The sequence below is a fragment of the Lampetra fluviatilis genome, chromosome 43, assembly GCF_964198595.1.
Source record: "Lampetra fluviatilis chromosome 43, kcLamFluv1.1, whole genome shotgun sequence".
Classification (NCBI taxonomy): Eukaryota; Metazoa; Chordata; class Hyperoartia; order Petromyzontiformes; family Petromyzontidae; genus Lampetra; species Lampetra fluviatilis.
Genome location: NC_136317.1, coordinates 6,468,120 through 6,493,394, shown reverse-complemented (window position 1 = coordinate 6,493,394; position 25,275 = coordinate 6,468,120). Strand labels below are relative to the sequence as shown.

The window sequence follows — 25,275 nt, the reverse complement described above, 5'->3', positions numbered from 1 at the left end:
GACCGAAGCATCGGAACCCGGAGTGCCGTGCACCTTCCCGTCTCACCTCGGCATCCCTTGGAAGATGACACCGCAACTCCCAAGATCCTTCTAACACCGGGGCCAGCCACTCCACGTCCAGGCATTGCTGTGGCCACACACACGTATACAGGACAGGTAAATTTCGATTTAAAGCTTTCGTGACTGCAGGGATTCATCTTCTTGGTTCTTTCGGTAAAGTCACGTAGAAGGGAAGTAATAAAATAATACAAATAATTCTCACGACGTTTCGGCCACAACGCAGGACGGCTGCTTGCGTTGTGGCCGAAACGTCGTGAGAATTATTTTTATTTTTATTATTTTATTACTTCCCTTCTACGTGACTTTACCGAAAGAACCAAGAAGATACAGGACAGGCACTTACGTACAAAGTAGAGCCCCCTTTTTTTGGTTACCACAGCCGACTCTCTGTGTTGCATTACGTTACATTTCCAAAAGATTTGCTAAATTTCGTTTTCTCAAACTATTTCTCTCTCTAAAATTTAGCAGGCTATCATAGGGCCATTCGATCTTCCTTCCCTCGGTCGCTTCGGGGTGGATTCATTGGCATGCTAATTCCTCTGCTCCAGCAGCTGCCCCAGCAGACCCACCTCTCTCTCTCTCTGCCCCCCCCCCCTCTCTCTATTTAAGGCCATGACACAGAGGCATTGGGTCTCTCTGTGTCTATGTTGTGTGTCTCTCTGTGTGTCTCTGTGTTGCATCTCTCTGCTTGTGTCTGTCTGTGTGTGTCTGTGTGACTCTCTCTCTGTGTCTCTGTGTTGTGTGTCTCTCTCTCTGTGTGTCTCTGTGTTGTCTCTCTCTGCTTGTGTGTCTGTCTGTGTGTCTATGTTGCGTGTCTCTCTCTGTGTGTCTCTGTGTGTGTCTCTCTGCTTGTGTGTCTGTCTGTGTGTCTCTGTGTCTGTGTTTTGTCTCTCTCTCAAATTTAGTTCTACCTGGTGACGGTTGCTTGTATTGCAACCGAAACGTCGTACTCTATTATTTAATACATTTTCTTTCTACGTGACTTTACCGAAAGAACCAAAGAGTACCACTGCTTGATGAGGGCCTTCTTGGCTCCGTGCGGGTCGTGGGGGCTAAGAGTGGGGGCGGCACGTGCCTGCTATGCATACCGTTAAAAAATAGTGGACGGTAAAACATCATAGCAATGACGATAATAATCATCTATTTATATAAAAGTGAGTAGTTTCGTGCGTATGTGCGTGTGTCACAGGGTACCCGCCGCCAAAATGTAGCACTGTTTCATTCCGGCCTTTTGTTTGGCCAAAATAAAATGTACAATCGGCGATGTCAACACGAATAGATCGCAACACAAGCGTTCGTCATCAGGAAGAGGGGAGCTTGTGTTGTGATCAAAACGTCGTAATTTTTAGTTATTTATTTAGTTATTTTCTTTGAACCTATCTACGTGACTTTACCGAAAGACCAAACGAATATCTATCACCTACGTGACTTTGATTCGACGACAGACACTTATTATCTTCTTAAAATACCCTCACCATTTACTGCACAGAACTCAGCTACAGCACATGGTGAGGGTATGTAACAACATTACACACACGTGTGCTATATCTGAGCTGTATACAGTCGATAGTGTGACGTGTAATGTTATGAACAAGCTCATCCCTTTGGCCCGGATAACGCCCCCCGCCCCCAGCTAGTAGTATTTAAAACAGACTATTAGTACAACGATGGAGATGCGTTACGACGATCCCATTGTAAGTCGAAAATATCGTAAGTCGAAGATGGCCTAGCCTACCCAGGAGTCTTACAGAATGGTGATAATTTAGCAAAACAGAACAATTTACAGTACCGTATAAACTATATACTGTATGCATTTATTAATTACAATACTGTATTGTACAGTAAAATGTAAGTAAAAAACAAGGTAAATTCTTAGCCTACCTATATGAACTGTAATTTAATAGAAAGGCGGGAGATGCGTACATCCCGGCAGCGTCCCAACGTACAGCATCGTACCTCGTACGCTGCTGCGTTTGCCTGCCGCGCGAAATTTAAAATATTTTACAATTTTGTCGTATCGCTATCGCCATCGTAAGATCGAAATATTGTAAGATGGACCATCGTAACTCGGGGACTATCTGTATATATGAATTGCATTCGCGTATAAAAGTATTGTTTACTGAATATTGTATCGTCATGAATTTAAATAAGAGTCAATTTATGTACATCGCACTGCACGCGCACACACAATTATTGCACGTGTACTGCCCTTTTGTTAATCCACTGCTGGATGAGGGCCTGCCCGTGCCTCGGGGGGTTATTTGACCGTACTTTACCACACTGGGCAGCACAGGTCCTTGAAGGAGTGGTCAATAATGGATATTTTTTCACTGCCCTCTGCTGACAACGCAACCCCACAGCAGCCTTAAGCACAGTGGTCACCTGTCCCAGCACGATCCAGGCTATATCGCCTGCTTACCTTCGGAGATCGAGGACTTTAAGGGTGATTTTTTGGTCATCTGCCATTTCGTTCACAATTACATCACTGTTACATTGTTTTTATAGCTTTATTCTGGTGATTTCGAAAACGTTTTGGTTTAGCCATATTTGTTTGTTGTAGTACAGAGTTATACTAATAACTTTAATCTAAATCGTCTTATGGTTGTTATGTTTGACTTGCATCCCACTGTGATTTTTGCACACGGCATTGATATACGGTGCTTTTTCTGGAAGACTTTGCTGTTTTTTCCTGGATTTTTCTGTTGCGCGAAGTCAATTTAAGATGTTCCTTGTTCATGTTTTTGTTTGTTGCGGTTGCACCCGATTCAAGAGCCGCATGGCTCACAGGGCTACACCTAATACATGAACTGAACTGAACATTTAATAAACGGTCCTGCCGTTGATGTTTTAGTCAGGGCACTCAGGTTAATGACCCCCGGCTGTTTTTCTCTAAAAGCGAAACGCGGGGTACTTCAACACGAGCTCGACAAAGAGCAACATATAATGAGCAATGTCTCATTCTAGCAAAGTGGCAGCTATTGGCATAACCATCGAGTGTGTGCAGGCGGTGCAACTGCACCGGGTACCACGGGGCTGGATGAGTCCCAGCCCAGGCCGACCACGTTACGTAACAGCGTCGTGCGTACGTGTGCGTGCGCACGTCTGGATATGCGCACCCTCTGCTGCTGCTGCTGCTGCTCCTGCGACGTCGTGACCACCGTCTTTGGGTGACGCCGACCCCTGCCGCGTCGCGTGACTCTCTTCCATGACCCCTGCATGCGCCGAGCCGGTGGATCGAACAGCGCTGAGCGTCAAACACTTGAGCAGCGGAAGCAAGTTGATCAACGAGTCGGGCATTCATGCCACGTCGCTCCATTCACAAGACGCCGGCATTATTCTGCGCAGGCCTCGTGTTCTAAAATGGCGACTCGCATTCTCGGTGCTATTCACGACATCATCACGATCATGAGCTATCCACTGCTACACAGTCCTCCCCGTGACATCGCCAATCACGAACCACGAGTTGATCTCATCGCCATCTCTGCTCGCGGACGCCAGCCTCTGGCGTGTCCCTCTTTTCCGCTGCCGCTCCGTCGTTAAGTCTCGCCCACTGCCCTTCGACCCTTTTTCCGCGACGTGTCCTGCCCAAGGCCGCTGACAAAAAGCACGACCGCGCGCGACGCACGGGTCACCGTGCCTCACCGGCGTGGACGCACACGAAGGCGCCGACGTCCAGATCGTCCACGCAGCGCACGCCCCACCCGCCCGGCGACCTCGTGCGGAACACCTGCAGCCTCACACGGAGCCCGTCGCCAACCACGCGGTTCTCACACGGCCACCGCCACGCCTCCTCTGCGGCCTCCTCGTCCACCTCCATCGGCTCTGCGTTGACGCCAGTTTCAACGCCGGCTGCGCTCGCTGCCTCTGCTGCCAAGACCGCTCGTCCCCTCCTGTTGCAAGCGCAACGCGCGTTGCACTCGTAGATCCTGTGGTGGCGAGAGGTTGCGACGTCAGGAGGGAGGCGGGGTGATCGATAGAAAAGGCGACGTACGTATGTATTTTGAACAGAACGTGCCAATTTGTCACTAGTACAGCACACCGGTTGTGTGTTGGAGAGCCAAGCCACAACCTTTACAGTATGACGTTTTGACAGTAATTACAACTAACTTCATCAGGCGACAGCCAGATATGTGAAGAAGTCTGTTTCGTTTCTTATATAGAGGCGTAGAGGTCAACACATCTACGCCTCTATATAAAGAACGAAACAGGTGGACTTCTCCACAAATCTGGCTGCCGCCTGATGAAGCTGGTTGTAATTACTGGCGAAACGTCGTACTCAGATTGTAAATGTTGTGGCTTGGCTCTCCAACACACAACCGGTTAGTGCTGTACTAGTGACGAATTTGCCACGTTCTGTCTACGTGACAACCCTTACAAGTACGCAATCTAACCCAAAAACATCTATTATGGATGATATTGGTTGCGGAAGCCTACGTGTTAAACTGATTTTGAACTTATTTCGCACCCTACGTAGTCAACCGTGCTAATCAAAGGCCAAAACTCAACCCTGCAATTCCTTGCTCATGTGCCTACTAACGGAGAGGCCTCCGCTAGAGGGAGTTCTACAGAGCTCTCCGAAAGGGGAAGTTTGGCCTACTCTTCCACGCCGGCCGGACGTCTCGGAAGAGGTGGGAGGAGCCACACTTCACCCCACCACACGTTACCTGCTGATCCACTAACTACGGTGAACCCCTCTATACTGCTGGGCGGACAGAGGTGGGTGGGGGGGGATTTAATAAAAACTCGCACCACCGTTCAGCAGCCGCGCCGGGAGATCGAACCAGCGACCTCTTGATTGCAAATCTGGTGTGCTAGATGATGCCATTATCACGTGTGGAATACATTGGGGGGAAAAAATGGGGAACTGAATTATTGTTTGTTAAGTTTCAGTTTAAGTCTGGGTTTTGGTGTGAGCGGGCGGGTGAGCGAGTGGGCTTGCGAGTGGGCGTGCGAGCGGGCAAGCAGGCGGGCGGGCGAGTGGGCGGGCAGGCGGGCTGGCGAGTGGGCGGGCGAGTGGGTGGGCGGACGAGTGGGCGAGTGGGTGGGCAGGCGGGCGGGCAGGCTACCCCGAGAGAACTTTGCCCAGCAGACGTCCGTGGACGTAGCCCGTGGAACTCCCTCCCTCCAAGGCGACGCTGGCAGACAGTCTCCGGCAGGCACACCTCTCCCTGAGCACAACCACCAACAGCGGGACCACCACAGAGAGACGCGCACAGATTACATCAATCAACATTGCATTCTTATCTTGTTTGAATTCATGTAGTGTCTTGGCGAAGGCGCTGGACAAAGAATGAGCTATTTGTACGGCAGAAAGGGGTCGATGAGACGAGTTGATGAGAAGGACGGTAGTACACGAATGTGATGATGCGTGAAATAAACGATGGTGAAAGTGACAATGAGTGGTTGACGATGAGCGAGCGTGACGAATGGTTAAGGAAGTCGGCAGGAGGGAGGGGGAAGAGGCGTTTGGGTAAACGAGGGAAAATCGGTGAGTCTTAAAAGAACTAATAATGGGCAGTGACGCGGATCGTTGTTTTATGTGTACCTCTCCCTTGCCAAGTTGCTTCCGTAGTTATTTACGTTATTTGACTGTGCATAGCTTGTAAGTCGAAAAAGTATGCGTGTGTAGTATACGTGTCATTACGTGTTGGCTAAGCGTGTGTCATTTGACACCGTGGACGCCCTCGAGAGATTAGCAAAGTGAAGGATTCTAAGAGAAAAAACGCCAATGCATTGAGCAGTGAACTGTACACTCCAATAATTGTAATTATGGCTGGCTCGGTGGCTTAGTATGTACGTTGAACTTATTTCGCACCGTAAGTAGCCAACTGCGCTAATCGGAGGTGGGGGTGGGGAAGAACAACAAACTAAACACAAAAATCAGTTCTAAAGAAATGAGTTTTCAATTGATATTTAGACTTAGTAGTCGAGTGAGCGGCTCACTAAAATTGATACCACTGTGTGGGGATGTCAACAGCGGTTGTTCTACAAGTAGGTTCTCCACCACGGGCTCAGGGCCGCTCACAGTAAGTGAGCACCGCCTCAACGCTCATTGAGCTATCATCGCTTTTTTGACCTCGACAATGACGACCGCTACATTGTTACAACACTCACGCGTCTCCGCAGTCGTCCGCGCAGTCGCAGCTGACGCAGAAGCGGCGCCCCTGCCCGGGCATCGAGCCGCAGGACGGGCGCCAACGGTACAGGAAGGGCTCGGGCGCGTCAAGCCCCAGCGAGTTCACACAAGGCACCGTCACGTGCTTCTCGCTGCCCGCCGACAGGTCCTCCACCAGCAGCTGGGGCAGCCCCGTGCCGGGCGGCAGAAGGCGCAGGGCGGCCGGGCAGCAGCCGGGCCCGGTGCCATTGTCGGCGGGCAGCAGCGCCGGGTTGGGCTCGGAGGACACGTCAACGGACGGGTTGAAGGAGAAGAGGCGTGCGCAGAGGAAGCGGCGCCATCCCGAGTCCGCCAGGAAGCGGCGCGTCTCGTCTGCGGAGCTAAGCAGCCTCCCGCAGGGCGCGCGGTAACACACCTGGCGCACGGACGCACGCGTGTGCGTGTGCGAGTTAAACCGTCTGCAAGTTGCAGGGTGGGTCCCGTTCACCACCGAATCTCGCAACGTGCAAGTGGTTCGCGTTCAATTTATTCAGAGAGGCGTAGTGCTGCTGTTTTTAAAGATATTGTACTCACCGCAGATAACTGTAGCGACACGACCGCACTCTATAATGGTTCGTAACAAACTGTGCGACGCTCTCCCGATTCGGAATAAAAAACGATGTGCATGTACGTCATCGGAATGGGAAAGGGTTAAAACAGGAACTGGTCAACTTGATCTCACCAGCGCACGTATGCAACGGCTTTCTTGCCCTAACAGCTCTCGGTCGGCTTCCGTCCCGCCAACTGAACACTCCCCGTGGACAAACAAATGAACGAGCGAGGAGAGCGCCACATCATCCGCGCGTGTGCACCATCTCAGCCGAACTCGTTTTCCGAACGAGGCACCTGCGAGGTGGAGGGCAGGCGCTGGAAGCCGTGCAGCAGGGGGACGCGCAGCGGGTTGGTCCAGCGCGGCACGTCGTAGCACAGCGACGGGGGGCACGGCGCCGCGCAGCACCGCACGTCGCACCGCCGGTGCGAGCCGCGGCGTGCCGACGTCGTCGTCGACGATGACGCGGAGGACGACGTGGCCCCTCGCGCGTCGTCCCGAGCCGGCGGGACTTCCGCGCGCGCCAGCAGCTGCAGGCGCCGCCCCTCCTCCTCCAGGCGCCAGCGCCGCTCGGCCCAGTCTATGCCGGCACCACCGACGACGACGCGGACGGGGGAACCGAACAAGTGTGGGCTGGGCATGGCCCAAGACTTCACGTCAAGCGGCCCACGGGCCACACTAGGGCCAACCGCTTCGATATATTTATCCGTCATTGCAAGCACCTCAGCTGGACTAATCGGGCACCGGAATACTGTCTAGCGGTGTAACAACACCGTGTTTCTAATTGTAGCGTGCCCCGTCACTTCTGCCACTGCAAAGATCTACCCCAAGAAATCGGGAGTTGGCTGGATTTGTTCTGATTTGCCAGCGCAGATCATGGCACTTTGCAGCGGACCCTCAAATCCAAAGTCTGCAGCTGTTCACCCTTTTCAAGCTCTTATTTGCCGCAGCCCCTTAAGGGTCTGTCGACCGCCAGATGACATGCTCTGTCCTGTGTTGAACATCTTAATAACTTAAAATATTCAATCTTGATTTGAAGCTTTCGTGACTGCAGGAATCCATACTCTTTGGTTCTTTCGGTAAAGTCACGTGGGTAGAAAATAAAATAAATCACGACGTTTTGATCGCAACACAAGCTATGATAACTCCACTGCTGGATGAAGACGTCATCAAGCCGGTGCCATTGTTCACGGTCCTGCGATTGAACAATCCGCCCAACACCCGCACGTGAGCCGATACCAATGCTCCATCTCTACGGGGAACGGGCAAGTTGACTTAATGCACTTTAAACGTGAAACATTCGGGAAGTAAATCCAATCGTGTGAAATTGATACAAAAAAAAATTCCAAATGAGACGACACCCAACCCCACCCCCCCACCGACACTTGTGAACCGAGCGGCGAGTGATGAAGGCCGTGTACCTCGCCTCAGGGTGGACAGGATCATGTCATACTTCCCCATCACGGTGATCATCGAGAAGGACTGCACGAGCGCTGTCACGCAGACACAAACATGCACGCCAACACAGCCATGAACACATGCCGCTTAGACGTGTGTAATGACAGGGTGACACCTGCCGCCTGAAGGGATAACTACGGTTATGGCTGCATTACCTAATGCCTTATTATGAAGGGCCGTATCGGTAAAGGTGAAGGGCGGTGTCAGTCGAGAAGCTCCGGGAACCATCCCGAAGGTTCTGGAAAGGGGGCGTGGCCAGAGGTGGAGCTTGGTCGCGCCAGGCAGATGTAAGGAGCACGGAACCTCTGGTTCGGGGCTGTTAGCGTGGGGTCTGGGTCCTGGTTGAGTCACTGCCGTCGTCATCTCTTAGGTCTCTGACCACGCGGCGGTTCTTCTGCAAGAGCAGCTCCGTCGCCGCCGCCGCTTCGCTCGCCAACCAGCCAGCGTGGCACAGGACGGAGATGGGCTGCGTGTTTGGACAGCCTGGGGTGTAGCCGTGCTATGAAGTGTAATCGCCCCGTGTGCTCTTGATAACTCAGAAGCCTTCTACTCGACGTGTGTCGGAAGTCGCTCACTACGCTTCCCTGCACGAACGGACAGGCGGTCAGACACACGCGCGTGACCACGATGTGGACCGCAGAGCCGACGAGACGTGGCTCCCTATTGGCTGAAGGAGCGCACCCACGGAGAAGCTCACCAGCCGTTGGTGGAGGGAGACGATCGGCGTCCGCCGTACCTCCCAACGCGGGAGAAGGCGAGAGGTCGGAAGGTGCGCGGAGCGAATGGGAGAGACGTTATGGGGTGTGACGAGGGTCGGCAGCGGAGTGGAGGTTGGATGGAGAGAGATTGAAGAGAGAGGGCGGGACCGGGAGTGAGGGAGAGGAGAATCGGTTCGAGGGCTGGGGGGGCAGGAGAGAGAGGAGGGCTCGGAGACGATTTAGACGGTGGAAGTTTTGAGTGAGCGCGCTCAGCGGAAGATAATGAAGCTTCTCACACCCACTTCAATTTACCCGACGTGTCGGAGTCAGTACACTGGCGAGCAGAGGCAGCGGCGATTGTCAAGTGTTGCACCCGTGAATGAGAGGAGTAATATTTAGCGATTTTTCTTACCTTTCCAAAACTGTGCACTCCTGTCGTTTTTGTTTGCATTGTTCGTTGTAGCTTTCTGACCCACCCGCTAAAAAACCTTTCATAGTTCATCAGATTTCTCCAGGATAAATAAAGATTCTGATAAGGATTCTGGCACGGTACCGTGCGTTTGTCGAGTCAAATCCTGGCTGGGGTCGATAAAATCAGTAGCCATGTTGTGGGGAAAATCAACAGTGCTTGCTTGTAGAGAGACTCAACCCCAGCCACAGGAATGAGGAATTTCCACCAAAAGGTTCAGGGCTGTACAGTTGAAGGTTAGTACCACCTCAGCGCCCGCATGGGCAGGAAGCTTCCGTGCGAGAGTAGGCCCCTTCACAGAAACACGTCGAGCGGTCACACCCTGGTTGGTGGCGTCGACAGTCGCGACGTTCCGCTTGAGGTCGTCCAGGCCTTGCGAGATGATGTCAAACACCGCCTCCACCTTCCCCATCTCCCTGAGGTGCGACCAGAACCTACGAACGTACTCTGTAACGGCACGCGCAGCCGTGAACTTAGCAGTAGCAATGTGTGCATCCCATAACCATAACAGGTCAAACACACGGATTGCATATTGCTTTCCAACATGAGATTGCATTTGGAGATTATGGAAAATGACAATGACACGAAAGAGCCGACTCTTTTAAAATGACGTCACGGGATCTTTTACGTCCATTGCGGCACATTTGGAGCGTATTTTATGGTTAAAACATCCACGGTATTAACCAGGACGGCCCACCAGATTTGAACCGCGAGCCTCTGCAACGAGCGAGGAACGTGTGATGTGTCACCGCGCCTTGATGATGATGAGATTGCACGTGCAGACCTTTGAGGTCTGGTATGGACAACGCAACAGAGATGGGATCCCGCAGAAGGCAAAGAAACGATGGGCTCCACTCGCATCACCGGCACTGCCCGCGGAGACATCCTTGACCCCATTATGAGACCTCCTTTGCCAGTAGCAAGATATAGTCATAGGTTTTTACCCTTTTATCTGGCACCAAAACTGACACCTTTTTACAAGGAGTCATGTTTGCATTGACCACAATACCTGCAGTCGGAATGCAAACAAAAAAAGACAACTCTATAATGATATGCACTGTCCTTGAAGTTGATTGGTCCACACCCGAGACATCATTTCTTAGAGCCTAGTCTCCATTGGTTTTGGACCAGATGACGCCAAAAGGCGTACAACTCAAAAACAGCGCACTATCAGAGTACTGAGAGCTCGGGGTAAGCATTTACACTATGAGACCTCCTTTGCCAGTAGCAAGATATAGCAATAGGTTTTTACCCTTTTATCTGGCACCAAAACTGACACGTTTAAAGGTGTCAGTTTTGGTGCCAGATAAAAGGGTAAAAACCTATTACTAAATCCTGGACCCCGTTCAACGAAACAAACAAAAATCTGCAATAGCCTCGTTGCAAAAATACTCGGCTCCCGTAATTCCCACGAGGTATTTTATTTTTTCCTTCCCCACTCACCCACGTCCAGTTGTGAGATGTCATGCGCAGGCGCCGCCGGGAGGTGCAGCGAAGGGGTGGACGCATCCCGAAACTCCGGCACAGTCAGAGGCGGCGAAGGAGAGTTCCGGGAAGACCCCGGCGCGATGGTCTCGCGTGGCGTGTGAGCGTCTCGTGGATGCTCGGGCAAGATCATAGGTGGCGGAGGAGAGTTTCGGGGAGACTCCGGCACATTTGCAGGAGGCGTGGGCAGCGCCCGAGTGTTCTGGCTGGGCGCCGGCATGCTCTGTGTGTTGGTCGACATCGAACCTGTGGCTAAAGCCGCACTGCTTACCAGGGCAGCCGTAGTAAAAGGGTTCAGGAGCTGATGACGGGGGAAAAAAAAAATCACGCGTAAACACACGCGTGCGCGAAGGCCAAGGTCACAGTGGTCAAAGTGTGGCATGATGCGCTGGTAAGAAACATGTAGGGTATAGCAGCATCCCCATCACCACTACCACCACCATGACGAAGAGTGGATCTATGTGTGTTGTGTGGAAAAATGCAAGGAACCGGAAAGAGAGGAAGACTGAACAGAGTAGAGCTTGACGACATAGGAGATTGGTGCCAGAAAGATGTGCGCACGACTTAGATGCCACTACATATTGGCACAAGACGAAGGAAAGTGGAAACACGTCACGGAATGGGCAGTGGACACCTGTTGGGCTATCTGCCCATGGACCGTGATGATGATGATGATGAAATATTTATGGATGAGAGGTGTAGAGGGAAGTGGCCAAAGACGACTCTGGCAAGCCAGCTGGGATCCCTAAACAGGGCCCCAGTCGCCGCTCCACCCCCGGCCCGGCCATGAAACCCCCGTTGGGGTTCGCTCACCGAATGGCTTGCGACGCTATCTGTGTCGCTGATGTCACCGGGTTCACTCCCACACTCTGCTGTCGACGAAGCAAAGTGTTCAAGCGTCAACGCACTTCACATATAAAAATAAACGATTTAGTTTTGCCTTTACCCCAGTTTTTTATATAAACCACAGTGTCACGGGTGTCTAGGCGATTCGGAATGAATTAAATTCTGAATTTTATTTGACATTACGGAATTGTGGGAACTAAAAAGCATCAATAAAACAAATCGGCTCTGTGTCTGGACTCCAGACACGCGACTTGTACGTAAGAAGTAAGAACATTCAATATTCACACACAAAATAAAGACGCACAAAGGCAATCTCGTGAATTATAAAGTTCCCCTGCATTCTTGATCTATCGTATGGTGGAGGGCTCACCATCAATGTTTGTACATTGATGGTGTTGAGGTGAGCCAATGAGCCAGGGGGCAACTTCAGGAGTAGCATCTCGGTGAACATCTGAAATTCTGCGGGCGGTGGTGCAACTACGTGCGGTCCCTGGCCTCGTCCCTCAGCAGTGGCTGTTTTGCAGCCGCCATACAGCACAGACCTTCCTGGGTTTCGGTTTTATTTTCAGGCACTGGGACCTAAATTTTCTGGGCTCTCGGTGGCAAGCGAGCTGCTCGTCTGCAGAACACAGAGCGGACGTATCCAGAGGTAGAGCTCGGAGGTCAGAGTGCTGAGCTGCGACTGTTGAGATGTTGAGTTCTACGTCAGCAAAGCTTCCTGTGACTGAACTGAACTGGGGTTTCACGTGTCGTGAGTTGATAGCCTCAGCCCTGCCACGAATTACTGTACAAAAAAAGACAACACACTACCTTAGTTTCTGCACTCAATCCGGCTAAATTCCAGCTCTGAGAGTGAAATCATATATGGCAGCCGCCATACAGCACAAACCTTCCTGGGTTTCGGTTTTGTTCTCAGGCACTGGACCTGCATCTTCTGGGCTCTCGGTGGCAAGCGAGATGCTCGTCTGCAGAACACGGAGCGGACGCAGATACACACGTCAACGCGCTTGGAACAGCCACCACAAACCACCACCTTCACCAACACTAATTATCATCAAAGATTTGAAGCTTTCGTGACTGCAAGGATTCATACTCTTAGTTCTTTCGGTAAAGTCACGTTGGTAAAAAATGAAATTAAAATTAATAATAATAATTTTTTATTTTATTTTTATTCATTTTAATTTCATTTTTTACCTACGTGACTTTACCGAAAGAACTAAGAGTATCATCAAAGACAAAGATCCCCCGTATAGCCTGAACAGACTGTCGTGGCAAGTGCAGTTAGCGAGCTCCTAAGAAGGACGGCACGACACACAAGGGGGTTGGCCAGCACCACGCCCGGCTGCCTTTGTCTCCCCAATGGTGATGTTTAGACACCTTACTAGGTACTTATGTGAGGCTGAGTCGACCTAGTGGAGGCCCAAGACCGGTTCAAATAGTCGTCACTGGTGTTGGCCGTGAGCGGGAATCGAACTCGGGTCGCCGGGTTCGCAGCGCAGCGTAGCGCTAACCGCCACACAACTGCTCCCCAACACCACCACCACCACCAGGTTGATGAGGTTACTGAACGGTGCATCAACGAGTTGATTCATAGCAAGTCAATTCCCGCGGCGAATCGATTTGAATCACGAGCGGGGGATAGCCCAGCGTCTCGGCAGTGCCAGAGTCTGTTCCCCGACAGAGAATCGTCCCCGCCGAGGCAATGGGCCGTTCTCCAGCCCTCGTGACGACCTCGTTCACCTGTGTGGACGTCGAGGGGGTGAAGCCCTGTGACAGCGAGTAGCTGAACACGTTGTCGGGAGATCCGGGATCGCGCGGCGACGCCACCGCCTGGGACAGAGGACGGCGGCGGTGCCGCTGACGTCGCAGCCTTCCCCTCTGTCCGCGCTGCCGTGTTCGCGTGCCTCCTCCTCCCCCTCCTCCTCCTCCATCGTCGTCATCTGCGACGAGGCGACACGCGCAAAACCCGTCGGTTTGGAAGGCCAATAGCCCTACCAGACTAGTGTGACACGTCGTAATCATCTTCTTGGTTCTTTCGGTAAAGTCACGTAGAATGGAAATAATAAAATAATAAAAATAAAACATAATAAAAAATTTGTATTATAATATTTTATTATGGTTAATTATTTTTTTTATTTTATTATTTCCATTCTACGTGACTTTACCGAAAGAACCAAGAAGATGAATCCCTGCAGTCACGAAAGCTTTAAATCATCAGTTGTGATCAACCCACTGCTGGATGAAGGCCTCCCCAAGCCGCTGCTATCGCACGAGAGTGACAATAAACTTGTGAACGTTTTCTGAATGATACATGGAGCCAGAAAAGTTACTCTCCGCCTGACAGGCATCCTGCGGGCGAATAGGGCTCGCCATCATTCAGCCATCTACTCTGAAGCCTTCTCTCTTGCACTGTTTAATTTCGGGGGGGGGGGGGTGTGTGCGGGAGAGAAGAACACAACGCAAACGTTACCGCCGCATCGTTCCCTGGTTGATGCAACTGGCAGAAGTTTTTTGTGTTTTTATAGTGAAAGGTCGCAACACGCTGCCGAGATTTGTGATTGGCAGCAGCGGCCAACGACGGCCTGGGAGAGGCGGTGGTGCGGCGGGCACGCTCGGAGTGAAAAAAAAAACACGTGTTCGTTTGAAGTATCCAGAGGTAGCTCGGAGGTCAGAGTGCTTCCTGTGATTGAACTGGGGTTTCACGTGTCGTGAGTTGATAGCCTCAGCCTTGCCACGAATGATTGTACAAAATAAGACAACACACTACCTTAGTTTCTGCACTTAATCCGGCTAAATTCCAGCTCTGAGAGTGAACTAACATATGGCCCGATTGTCACGTGATAAACAGTGGCAGGGTAGGTGGGAAAGTCCTGCCCCCTGCAGTGTGGTCACTTGAATGTATCTCAGCATTCGCTTTGTAGTATCCGCTTCCCTGGGTAATTCTCTAAAACAAAAGTTTACTCTGCTCTGCGAGAGATCCGAGTGGATTCTTCGTCCCGTAACGCGATCGGGAGAACACTGGGGACCAAAAGAGATTCGCAAAAACGAGGGAACTGCTGCACGTCGCGACAGCCCGGCAGAGTTGGCGCACCTTCCGTCGTCCACTTGCGCTTGCGCAGGAATCCCGGGGACCAGCCTGCACCGCGGCAGCGGCTCCCGCTATCGTGCGCCAACACCTGGGAGGGATGGCGGCATGCGAGTCACGATTCGTTGAATTATAACGATTATTTTTCTCGCGATATACCCATAGATTCGTTGAATTATACCGATTATTTTGCTTGCGATATACCCATAGATTCGTTGAATTATACCGATTATATTGCTAGTGATATACCCATAGATTCGTTGAATTATACCGATTATTTTGCTAGTGATATACCCATAGATTCGTTGAATTATACCGATTATTTTGCTAGTGATATACCCATAGATTCGTTGAATTATACCGATTATTTTGCTTGCGATATACCCATAGATTCGTTGAATTATACCGATTATTTTGCTCGTAATATAGCCATAGATTGCTATTCTTCGGACGAGATGACGCTCCGGAAAGTAAGAGGTATGCTTTGGGGCGATTAATTTTTTTAAGTGCAACTGGCACTGACCGCACATTTGCGCGGGATACACGACCGGGGTGGAGGGTGGGTGGGGAGGCTTAACACGTCAGCGTGAAACATGAACCTGGCCCATCACGCAGGTGAGGGCGGTAATGCTACCAACACACACTTGCCTGCCCGCCCGCCCGCGCGCCAGCCAGCAAAAAAATCCATAGTATACTTAATAATCGGGAGAATGTGGTATTATAGAGAGCCATCTTCCAGACGAAGACGATTGAACGCGCTGCTTTATAAAGGGGAAGAGAGGTCTTCTGGAAGGAAATTCTGAACTGCTGATGGTGTTTTGGGTCCTCTGGGTGGTCACGTATTGCTGTAGTGACCTATCTCAAGGATGATGATTCTGAACAACTAGATGAAAACAAATCTTCCAGAGGACTACAGGACTGCCAACTTTTAGCTTTGAAGCTAAATGGGGAAAACAAGTGCGTGTTATCATCTGGAGAATATTGTATGAAAGAGACGGACTTTTGTCTGCTTATTTTAGGTTTACTAAAATAAGCAGACAAAAATTCAAGCAAAATCAGCTGCCTGGGGTCACTCACTGCTGCTGGCGCCTCCGTCGCCGCTGCCGCCCTCGGTGCTGCTGCTGCTGCTGCTAAGTCAGACGTGCGTCCAGACGTTGGCTGTGGGGACCCGGGCACTGCAAACATAGCGGACAGCGGGAGGGCCTTGAGCACTGGTGAGGGACTGGCAATCGTGGGAAACAACACTCGGCATACCGGAACACACACCACTCACCTCGACAATGCACTCAACACACGGGCGGCTTAGACGCCTGCGCGTAGGAATGTGCGAGTCGTCGATTGGTGGCCCAGCGGTAGGGCTTTTGCCGCTCGCTGCAGATGTTCGTGGTTCGAATCTGACAGGCTGCACCGGTTAATAATGCGGGTGTGTTAGGAACATGATACGCACCGTCTGCTTTCTGAGTGGACTAGGGGCGGCCATGGTCCAAATTTGCCAAAAAAAAAAACCTTCAAGACAACCTCGTGCTACAAGAATGGCACGAACACAAAACGTCCAAATGATTTGATTGGATCAAATAGAATCATATTTGTTTTGTCTTTTTCCACAATTGCGCTCCGGAGGTAGCACATCGTCATGAGAAGCAGAACTGGTTCAGAACTCTCACACAGGAGTGGATCACTTCGTGTTAAGCGATATCCCCTGCAGAGGAAGATAGATTAAACTATAAAACTAAACTCATTTTATGTTACCAGGAAAGAACCATTGAGCTATGTAGCTCTTTTTCAGAAGTGACCTGACCATCGCAAATGATAGCTCAACTAAGCGTGCTTATCATGTGGAAATTCATCGCAGCCAAATACTCTCAGCGCATGTTTCTCAATCTAGAGAGAAAATCCGTAGGACCCAGAGAAAAATCCACATTCCCACAGGGGAGAGAGAGAAAATTCAAACTCCAAATGTACAGACGTCAGGGCCGGGATGGAACCCACGACCTCCTGCATACCAGGCGAGGTTGCTGACATCTCGTCACCGTGGCGCCCTGATGTAATCGCAGAGCCACTTTTAATACACGCCAAGTGAACTCGAGTCGGGACTTAAGGGGGCGCTGCATTGTTCCACGCGCTCTGCTGTGGAGCCGGTTTTGGGCATCGGGGGGGTTTATTCCATTGAATGTGTTGGGCTTTTTCGGTGTGGCCACTGGTGACCTGGCCTCATAACCCTGGACTCTTGAATGCCTCGTCAGCACTGTTATTTTTGTCATCAAACGCTCATGTCTTCCTATGCACTTCGATGCGATGAGTGCATCGCGAGCATATATAATTATGCATATTTGATTGTAATTATCAATGAAATCGACTGATTGACGAATCGACGCTTCGTTAAATGGATACAATAAATATACGCATAAAAAAAATAAGCCGGCCAGGTAACTCAGCCCACCACCCCTTTGTGGGGAAGTTAACTTTATGGATAGACTCGACCCTGCCATAGGAATGTAGAACTTCCACCACAGACTCAGGGCTGTAAGCATGAGATGAGCATCGTCGAAATGCTCATTTGAGCAGGAAATAACTCGAGACTTTTAGATTTTTTTTTCTAAAGTCCACCAAAATTAGGAAACAACTTTACCATCACCATGTGGACTAATTCACCTGGCACCTTTTGGGAGCCGATGTTCCCTTCTTTAAGGATTTGGTGAAAAATACCAAAAAGGCAGCAAAAGCTTTCGCTTTGGCACATTTGCATTTGCTGGTACAGCTGTGACTCTGTGTGTTACCAGAATGTTCTCTCCACCGACACAAGGGGCGAGTGTTTTGTCTAATTGCTGGCAGGAACCCGGTGTGTTTTCGGGTTGTTTTTGGGCTGTCCCGCGTGGCATTCGCCACGATGTCCGACGTTTTGCTCCACGTGTCGGGAGCTTCTTCAGGAACAAAACGGAAACTCCCCAGCACGTGCAGCGAAACGTCGGACATCGTGGCGAACACCATGAGGAACAACCCGACAAAGACACCGAATAGCCACATGGCACAGCTGCGAAAAACCTATGCAAGTAGCAAAAGAAAGCCAACTCCAAGTCAGCAGGAAAGAGTTTATTGACGTTTTTTTTGGAGATTATTACAGTGCTTAGACAACGCCATCACGGTCAATAAGAGAGATCCTCCGAGTCAACACGAACAAGGCACAGCTGTTTCAGCAAATACAGCACAGCAACGACAACCGCCAAACAGGATGCTACTCGAGCACAACAAGAAATTGCGGCGGCAGAGGAACGATCGCGTCCACCGACTGAAACCCGCCGTGGCCTTGCGAGCCTGGAAAACACACGGGGCGAGACAGCGGGAGCGGTGCCGCGTGGGGGGACACGGTTAACAGGACCTACGAGGCCAAAGGTCACATTGAGGTGGGCGGCCAAACAGGCGTTGTGGACATCGGAAACCAAAGCTGGCCAAACGATTTTGAATAGTTTTCGATTGAAAGCTTCTTTCGTGGCTGCAGGGATTCATATTCCTGGATCTTTCGGTGAAGTCGCGTAGAAGGGAAATAATAAAATGATAAAAAATTAAGCAATAAAATTCTCACGACGTTTCGGCCACAGCACAAGCAGCCGTCCTCAGGTGAAGAACAGAGCTGTCGGAAAGACAGCGTCCTAATGAGGAATGTTGCAATGGGAAGGAGCGAGCGAGCGAGCAGCTAAAGAGGGCAGAGTGCACTCGGCGGTCAAAACTTACCACGAATTCTAACCAACTGTTACACGAGCACTAGCCGTCCTTCCGGCCAATCAAACGCGAGCGGCTGCGCTGCACAGCAAGTGTGCACACTGTGCAGTGGCTCCGGGTCGGTGTGTTTTGTCAGCCAGCTCGGAACGGAATTCGTGTCGCTTGGACGTGCGCTGTAATCATGTGACACCGAGATGAACGCCCGATATGTCCTGTTAACGCAAGCAGCTCTAACTTTTCAGTTCAGCGTGCACAAGAAGAAACGGTCACAATTTCGATTTAAAGCTTTCGTGACTGCAGGGATTTATCTTCTTGGTTCTTTCGGTAAAGTCATGTAGAAGGGAAGTAATAAAATAATAAAAATAAAACATAATAAAATAATTCTCACGACGTTTCGGCCACAATGCAAGCAGCTGTCCTCAGGTGGAGACTTCCCTTCTACGTGACTTTACCGAAAGAACCAAAAAGATGAAACGGTCACAAGTTCTTCATTCCCGAAAGAAAATAAATGCTGATAAAAGGAACGAATCGACTGAGAAATTGTACTAAATAACCAACCGAAGTCACATAAAAGTGTGCGCTTGTCAAAAAATAAGTGGAATGTACAGATAACTTGAGTAACAAGAAAGCTGGAATACATTCGGAGTAAACTTCACATCTTACAGGAGGCAATATTATCGTGTGTGCACGCACGCACGCACGCAGCCACACGTACCCGGACACATACACGCGTGCGCGCATGCACACACACCTCCTGAGCTACTCGGAGTGTCCAGTCACTCCGCATTCTGGGCAAAAGGGGTGACCCTTGTGGTGGTATACGTGGGGGCAAAGGGCTGGACTGCACCCACCACGGCTGACTCAGCGCCTCCGCCAACCGGCGCTTGCGAATTCAAAAGCAAGAGGGCTGTAGCTTTCGAATCGTGCTCAGGATACCCCGCTGTGTAATGCCCGCACGACGGCCGGGGGAGGCGAGGAATTTAAGGCGAGATTTCAAATACGGTACCCAACTGCCGAAAACCAGGATGTGCGCACGCCGCGAAAGGGCGTTCTACGTGACGCAGACAGCGCCCATTGCCTGGCGCGGCACGTGAGAGGTGTTTAACAATATTCGGGCACGTGCCGCACGGAATGATCCAATTTGTATTTTTATTGGGTGTAAATTGAGAAAACGCGGAAAGACTGGCGTTTGGGATACGCCGGTCTAAACGATGTCATCGATGGGCAGGATGGGATCGGTACCTTCTCTTAACCCTTGACAAAAGTCACCCCTTAACCAGATAAATGCTACACTCTACAGCGCCCTGTAAATGGCAGCGTGATTAAGTTCAACAACACAGTTCGTTTTTAATAGCGACGCGCATCTACATAGAACCCCCCCCCCTCCCCCCCCTGAAAACGCTATGCCTGCACGAGCCAGCGTTTAATACTCTTTCTGCCCACAGGTCGGCTCAAACGCACACGTGGCGGCGGTAACTAACGAAGAGGAAGAGACTTGAAGGGACTTGCGCAAAGACAATGAGAGAGAGAGAGCGAATGGCGCGCGTAGGCCTGTAATTTTGACTTGAGCAAGCAAGGGCCGCACTGCAGAGCGGTGGCGTGCTTGGCATGGGCCCCTGGTGCAAGGAATGAAATGGGGCATTCTTTTGTTCAATTCCGCACCACCGCCACCCCATCGTCACAGCCCAGTGCCTAGCCCCCTCCCCCAACCATGGCTCCGGGTGCAGATGCACCGCCTGCACACTCGAACACAAGACGGCCTGCGGATCAACGTCGCGAACGTGCCAGGCCCGGTTTCCACAAGTCCCCCAGGACAGCTGAGCTCTCGTGGGCCTTCTCCGTTGGCATTTTCATGCCGCCGGACTTGCGCATCCAATCAACGACGGCAGCAGCTTAACGAATGCGAGTCCGTCGGCGGCCGTTCAATTACCCATGCACGTTGGCAAAGAGGTGAGGGCAAACGAGCAGCGTCGTTCCACGCAAGAGCGAGCCTCAACACACAGCTGCTGCTGCTGCTGCCGTCGCCTAACCGAAGCCATCATCGATTTGGAAATAGTTCAGCTCTATTGCGGAGCAGCGGTGTGTGACCGTTGCACCGTTTTTGCGGTTCAGCAAAGAGGTAAACGTGAGCCGAACCACACTCGCTATTTGTCGTGTCGGCAGAATCAAGGATGATCCGCCATGGTGGTGGATGCAGCCTTTGGCCTGTTGGGAGAAGCAACTGGCTGTGTGTCTGCTTCCAGGGTCCTGGTAGTGGTACAGTGAATGGGTATGCTGAGACTGCATCCTGTGAATCCAGTTTCACGGGAGTCATCCAATGAAAGAACCTTTCTCCGTGGACTTCAATGCAGACAAGACTCTGGACTTGAGTGCAACGCACGTAACAATGTATCGATTTGAGCGTCGACCACAACCGTGCAAGCTTTGAAACTGTTACGTGTGATTTATGCAAATTGTACGAAAAGGATATGCCCATGAATGTTACATTAAGGTTCATGTAGGAAGCAAACCTTTGAGAATAACACAACAAAATGGAATCACTACAATTGGGGTAGTAAAAAAAACATTAAACTGTTGGGTTGAATCGGCGCCCTGAAATGGCAAAAATTCATTGAAACGCGGTGAACGTGATTTTTTGCGACACATGCCTAAACGGCAATTTGCACTCGCGTGGAGCAAGAACGGTAACAGTGCACGCACCCACGTGCGGGGCAACACAGCAATGAAACGATCACACAGTAAAGAGGTAACGTCGCGTTTGCTAGCAGTACTCATCATCAATAACCGGTTTCCAAGGGTTGAGCACATTTATCGGACAAAATTAGAGGCGCAGCCTCGACAGAAACACATTCGACGAACAAAAATGTAGCGAGCCCGCTCATTGCTGTGACTTATTCTTCACAGGAGAGAGCGTCGGGGACAAACGCTGATCGTAGCAGGCATAGCAGTTTCAGCCTAACAGCTACACGGATAAGTGCCTGTATAATACGGTAAAGGTCGCTCTACAAGCTGCTACCGTCGTATAATAAAGTTACATTCATACATCAGGTTGGTTACAGTTAAGCGTAATGTAGGCGCGAGAGTCGGTCAATGCTGAAGTTAAACGACGGCATTTGAAAGTTACGCGACATCCCGATAGCGCGTCGCGCGACGCCGTAGAGCCGCCGGGTCCGCAGGTGACGAGATCAAAGGAGGGCAAGTAGTGCTTGCACCGGGGCGGGCGACGCCTGGATGGATGGCGCGGTTCAAAGGGCAAACATTTTGCGGACGAAAGTACCGAGGCTGTGCGTCCCGGTCGGTCCGATAAGATGAATAACAATGTTCAACAAAAAAAAAAAATTTGGCCTGGACTTTTGCAGCTGTTTTAGACTAATTTCAGGGTGCTGATTCCAAATCTGATCTCAGATTTGCTCTATCACATCTCATTTTTATGCTATCGGCATACCCCATTTTCATTGATTTTACCCGAAATTAACTCTGTCACTTATGATTGCAAGTTGTTGCGAGTCAGTGACTGCTTTAGTGTTAAAATATGGTGCTGTATTTAGAGGATAGTGTGTTAATAATATAATTTTATGTAGATATCCACATTTATTTAATATTTTTCTTCTGCAGTTTTTATTGAAAATGCAATGCCAGATTTGGAATCAGCACCCCAAAATTACCTTAAAACCGTTGGAATACCTTATGCCAGAAAAAGTGTGTTGACCAGTGTAATGGTTCTTCAGCGACGGAAAAGTCACTGATATTTTCCGGCGGCAGGGCTCTTGTAACGTCGTGTCAGTGACGTTCGATGGAGAAGTTTCGTGCGTGGGGGGAGGCCAGGTCACGCCGAGAGGTCAAAGCCTCGAGCCGGCAGCGCCGATATTCACCAGGCAAGCTGCCAAATCCTAGCGGCCGCCTGCGATTAAACCAGAATCTTAAGAGTTGATGACCTCAGCCCAGTCACCAATGACTCCACGAGAAAAAGCAAATGCATAAATACATTCAATTTGGTACTGCACTCAATTTGGCTAAATTTCAGCTCTCGAGAACAATTAAAACAGCATCACGCGATGAAGGTTTCAGTGGCAGCGTGGGTAGCAAAGTGTTGCCTTCGACTTTGTCGGCCAGACATCACTTGAAGGTTTTTCAGAGGTCGCTCTGTGATCTCCATTCTTTGACAAATGGTTGCACTGCCCTGCGAAATACCAACTGGATTCTCCGTCTCACGATGACTTCCGACAGCACAATCGGGAATAGATTTGGGAAAGATCATTTTTTTTTTAAAGAAGTGTGGGTATGGCGCAAGAAGTGACATCACTAAAGTGCAACCAAACTGAAATTTCCAAGTCTTTGTTTTTCATTTACAAAGTATTAAACATGTACCGGACCAGCCTGGGGGACACAGCATGGGCACCTATGCACGATGAAAAAACCATTTGGTGTTCATGATAGTGATCGCTCACTGCTCACAGATGCCACTGGCAGCATACGCGACGACACGATGTCACACAAAGCCCTCAGTCTCAACGCGAACCCATCCCCTGGCAACCTCACGGCGAAGTTGAACCTTGCATGAAATGTCTTGGTAAACCAGGACAATGACCTCCAAAAAATCAAGTGTTCTCCGTGATCATAATGAGTATTGAGCGGTGCACTCATCTCTGATGGTGGTCTGAACGGGCAGTGAAAATTCCATGTTTTCATGGCAAGACACCAACCTTTCCATAGGACAACCACTGCTCACTTCCCACCCTGTAGTGCAGTCTTTCCGGGTCGTATTTAATTTACCAACCCCTAAACGATGATAACGATGGTAACATTGGCTATGGGGCTAAATCCACCATGGCCAGGATATGAACTCATGCCCACACAACTGGGAGCACATTGGTTCTCTACCAGCTGCAAGGTATTCGAGTCTCTATCTGGGTTCAATCTCCAGTTTATCCATGTGTGTTTTTAAACATCGTTAATGGCCATACATCCTATATTTTTGGCAGAATTTTCAGATTAATTATCCTGTGTGCAACCAGCAGGGCATCAAGTGAACTCTTCTATAAGTTTTGGCTGCGTGTTTTCCACATCTTTCCGTCTCCCGCACGCATGCACGCACTGGAGTACATTTAACCACGTGTTTCACACCTCTCATGGGGGATACCTATAATTCTAAAAGTCCAGACATTTGCCCCGCAGCAAACCCTCGGCCGTCTGTCGAAGACGGCATGAGGCAGGAGGGGGCGAAATGTGATTAAGGTGCAAAAGTAGTCTTTTGTTTTAAATGTTTTACTATGTACAGGTATAGCTCGTTGTTCGTTCATCTGCCGCTGGACTGGAGCCTCCCCAACGCAATGTGAGTCTTTGTCGCCATACTTTACCACGCTGGTCAGGGCGGGTTGGTGAAGGCGGGAGAGCATAGATGGGAGAAGAGAGGATTGCAGGAACAGAATGGTGTTGAGTGCATTTGCCCCATTGCTGCCCAGCTTGTATCCCCGCAGCCTGCAACCGACTGTGCAATGCGGTCGCCCACCCAAGCACTATCCAGGCTCAAAACTTGCTTGGCTTCCAAGATATATTGAGATCGGGTGATTCACGGTTGATATAGGCGATAATTATATCTTATATATGTAACTGATGCCTCTATTATTAGTGGGTAACAATTTTACAACAGACCGACAATTTAAAAAAGAAACAATCTCTTTAACGTCATTGGTCTAAAAAGCGAAAAGTGCCAATGGGATGGTGCTCATCTCCGTTTGCTTCCCAGAGCCGGCGGTGAGAATTCCACATTCCCACGGCAGGGGCCAGGATATCCAAACGTTTCCACCACAGCCGAGTGTGCGGCGGGGATCAATGCGGTATCCGCTCACCGCCGCAGAGTCAGCGCGGGCCGCTGGGCCGCTGGGCCGCTGGGCCGCTGGGCCGCTGGGCCGCGTCGCGCGACGGCCGGGGAGTGGCTGACACGCGTCGACCGCAACCGACCGCACAACCCTCGACTCGTCGGCACCACAACTGTGTTTCCTAAACGACGCAGACGTACGATTAAGGCACTCCCGCCGCGGAAAACTGGAACAGTAGCAGGGGGGCGTGTGCATTCAAGCCAAGGCACATGGAGGGGCGGCAGGGATAACACTGCAGTCCTCTCCTCCAGCCCAGCTAATCCCGCGACCTCACACCGATAAGCGCGCGGAGCTTAAGCCGAGCTCCAAGAAGTGGGTTTGCTGCTTGATTAAATTGCGTCTAGCTGTGTTGGTGAGTTTGCGGGCTTTGCGGTGACGTTAGGACATAGTTGCTAAGAAAGGTCAAACCGGAACTAAAACCACAGTTAGGGTGCCGTGAGTGGGATGTTACGGATGAGGCGTGCCGGCGAGACCATGGTGGCCACTCTTTCTAAACGGTGGAGACTCGCTCTGCTCGAGATCGCAGCGCGTGTGGACGGCACCGTCACGTTTGCCTTGTCACAAGAAGCACTTTGTCCACGCCTATTGTCGAGTGGATTTTCTGTCGGGGTTCAACGATTTGCCAGCCCGGCGATTCAATCAGCCGTCGCTATGCACAGTTGTGACGGAAGCCAGGAGGCAAATTGTTGTTTTAAGATATTGGCGAATTAGCAGCATTTAGTGGCTGGAGGGGGTGATGGGAACTCATTGCATGCAAATCTCACTAATTGGGAAAACATTGACTCTTACCCATACGATTGGATGCATGCGTACTTTTGTTAAACATTCGATAGGAACGGCTGCATCAATGACGCATAGTCAGATGAGTTGCGTA

General features: G+C 50.6%; 1 protein-coding gene across 3 annotated transcripts in view; it reads right to left on the bottom strand.

Moving 5' to 3' along the window:
* LOC144947055 (uncharacterized) overlaps window positions 1-25,275 on the bottom strand; it is a 51,750-nt gene that overhangs the window by 6,122 nt on the left and 20,353 nt on the right. For all 3 annotated transcript variants that reach the window (XM_078876204.1, XM_078876202.1, XM_078876201.1), the window contains 14 exons: window positions 15,883-15,980; window positions 14,812-14,896; window positions 13,461-13,660; window positions 12,610-12,685; window positions 11,688-11,743; window positions 10,833-11,175; window positions 9,711-9,836; window positions 8,186-8,257; window positions 7,061-7,344; window positions 6,175-6,590; window positions 5,127-5,228; window positions 3,703-3,986; window positions 3,177-3,272; window positions 47-127 (listed from right to left, as the gene is read on the bottom strand). In XM_078876204.1, the coding sequence (XP_078732330.1) occupies window positions 47-127; window positions 3,177-3,272; window positions 3,703-3,986; window positions 5,127-5,228; window positions 6,175-6,590; window positions 7,061-7,344; window positions 8,186-8,257; window positions 9,711-9,836; window positions 10,833-11,175; window positions 11,688-11,743; window positions 12,610-12,685; window positions 13,461-13,660; window positions 14,812-14,896; window positions 15,883-15,980 (2,319 nt within the window). The remainder of the gene's footprint in view (window positions 1-46; window positions 128-3,176; window positions 3,273-3,702; window positions 3,987-5,126; window positions 5,229-6,174; window positions 6,591-7,060; window positions 7,345-8,185; window positions 8,258-9,710; window positions 9,837-10,832; window positions 11,176-11,687; window positions 11,744-12,609; window positions 12,686-13,460; window positions 13,661-14,811; window positions 14,897-15,882; window positions 15,981-25,275) is intronic.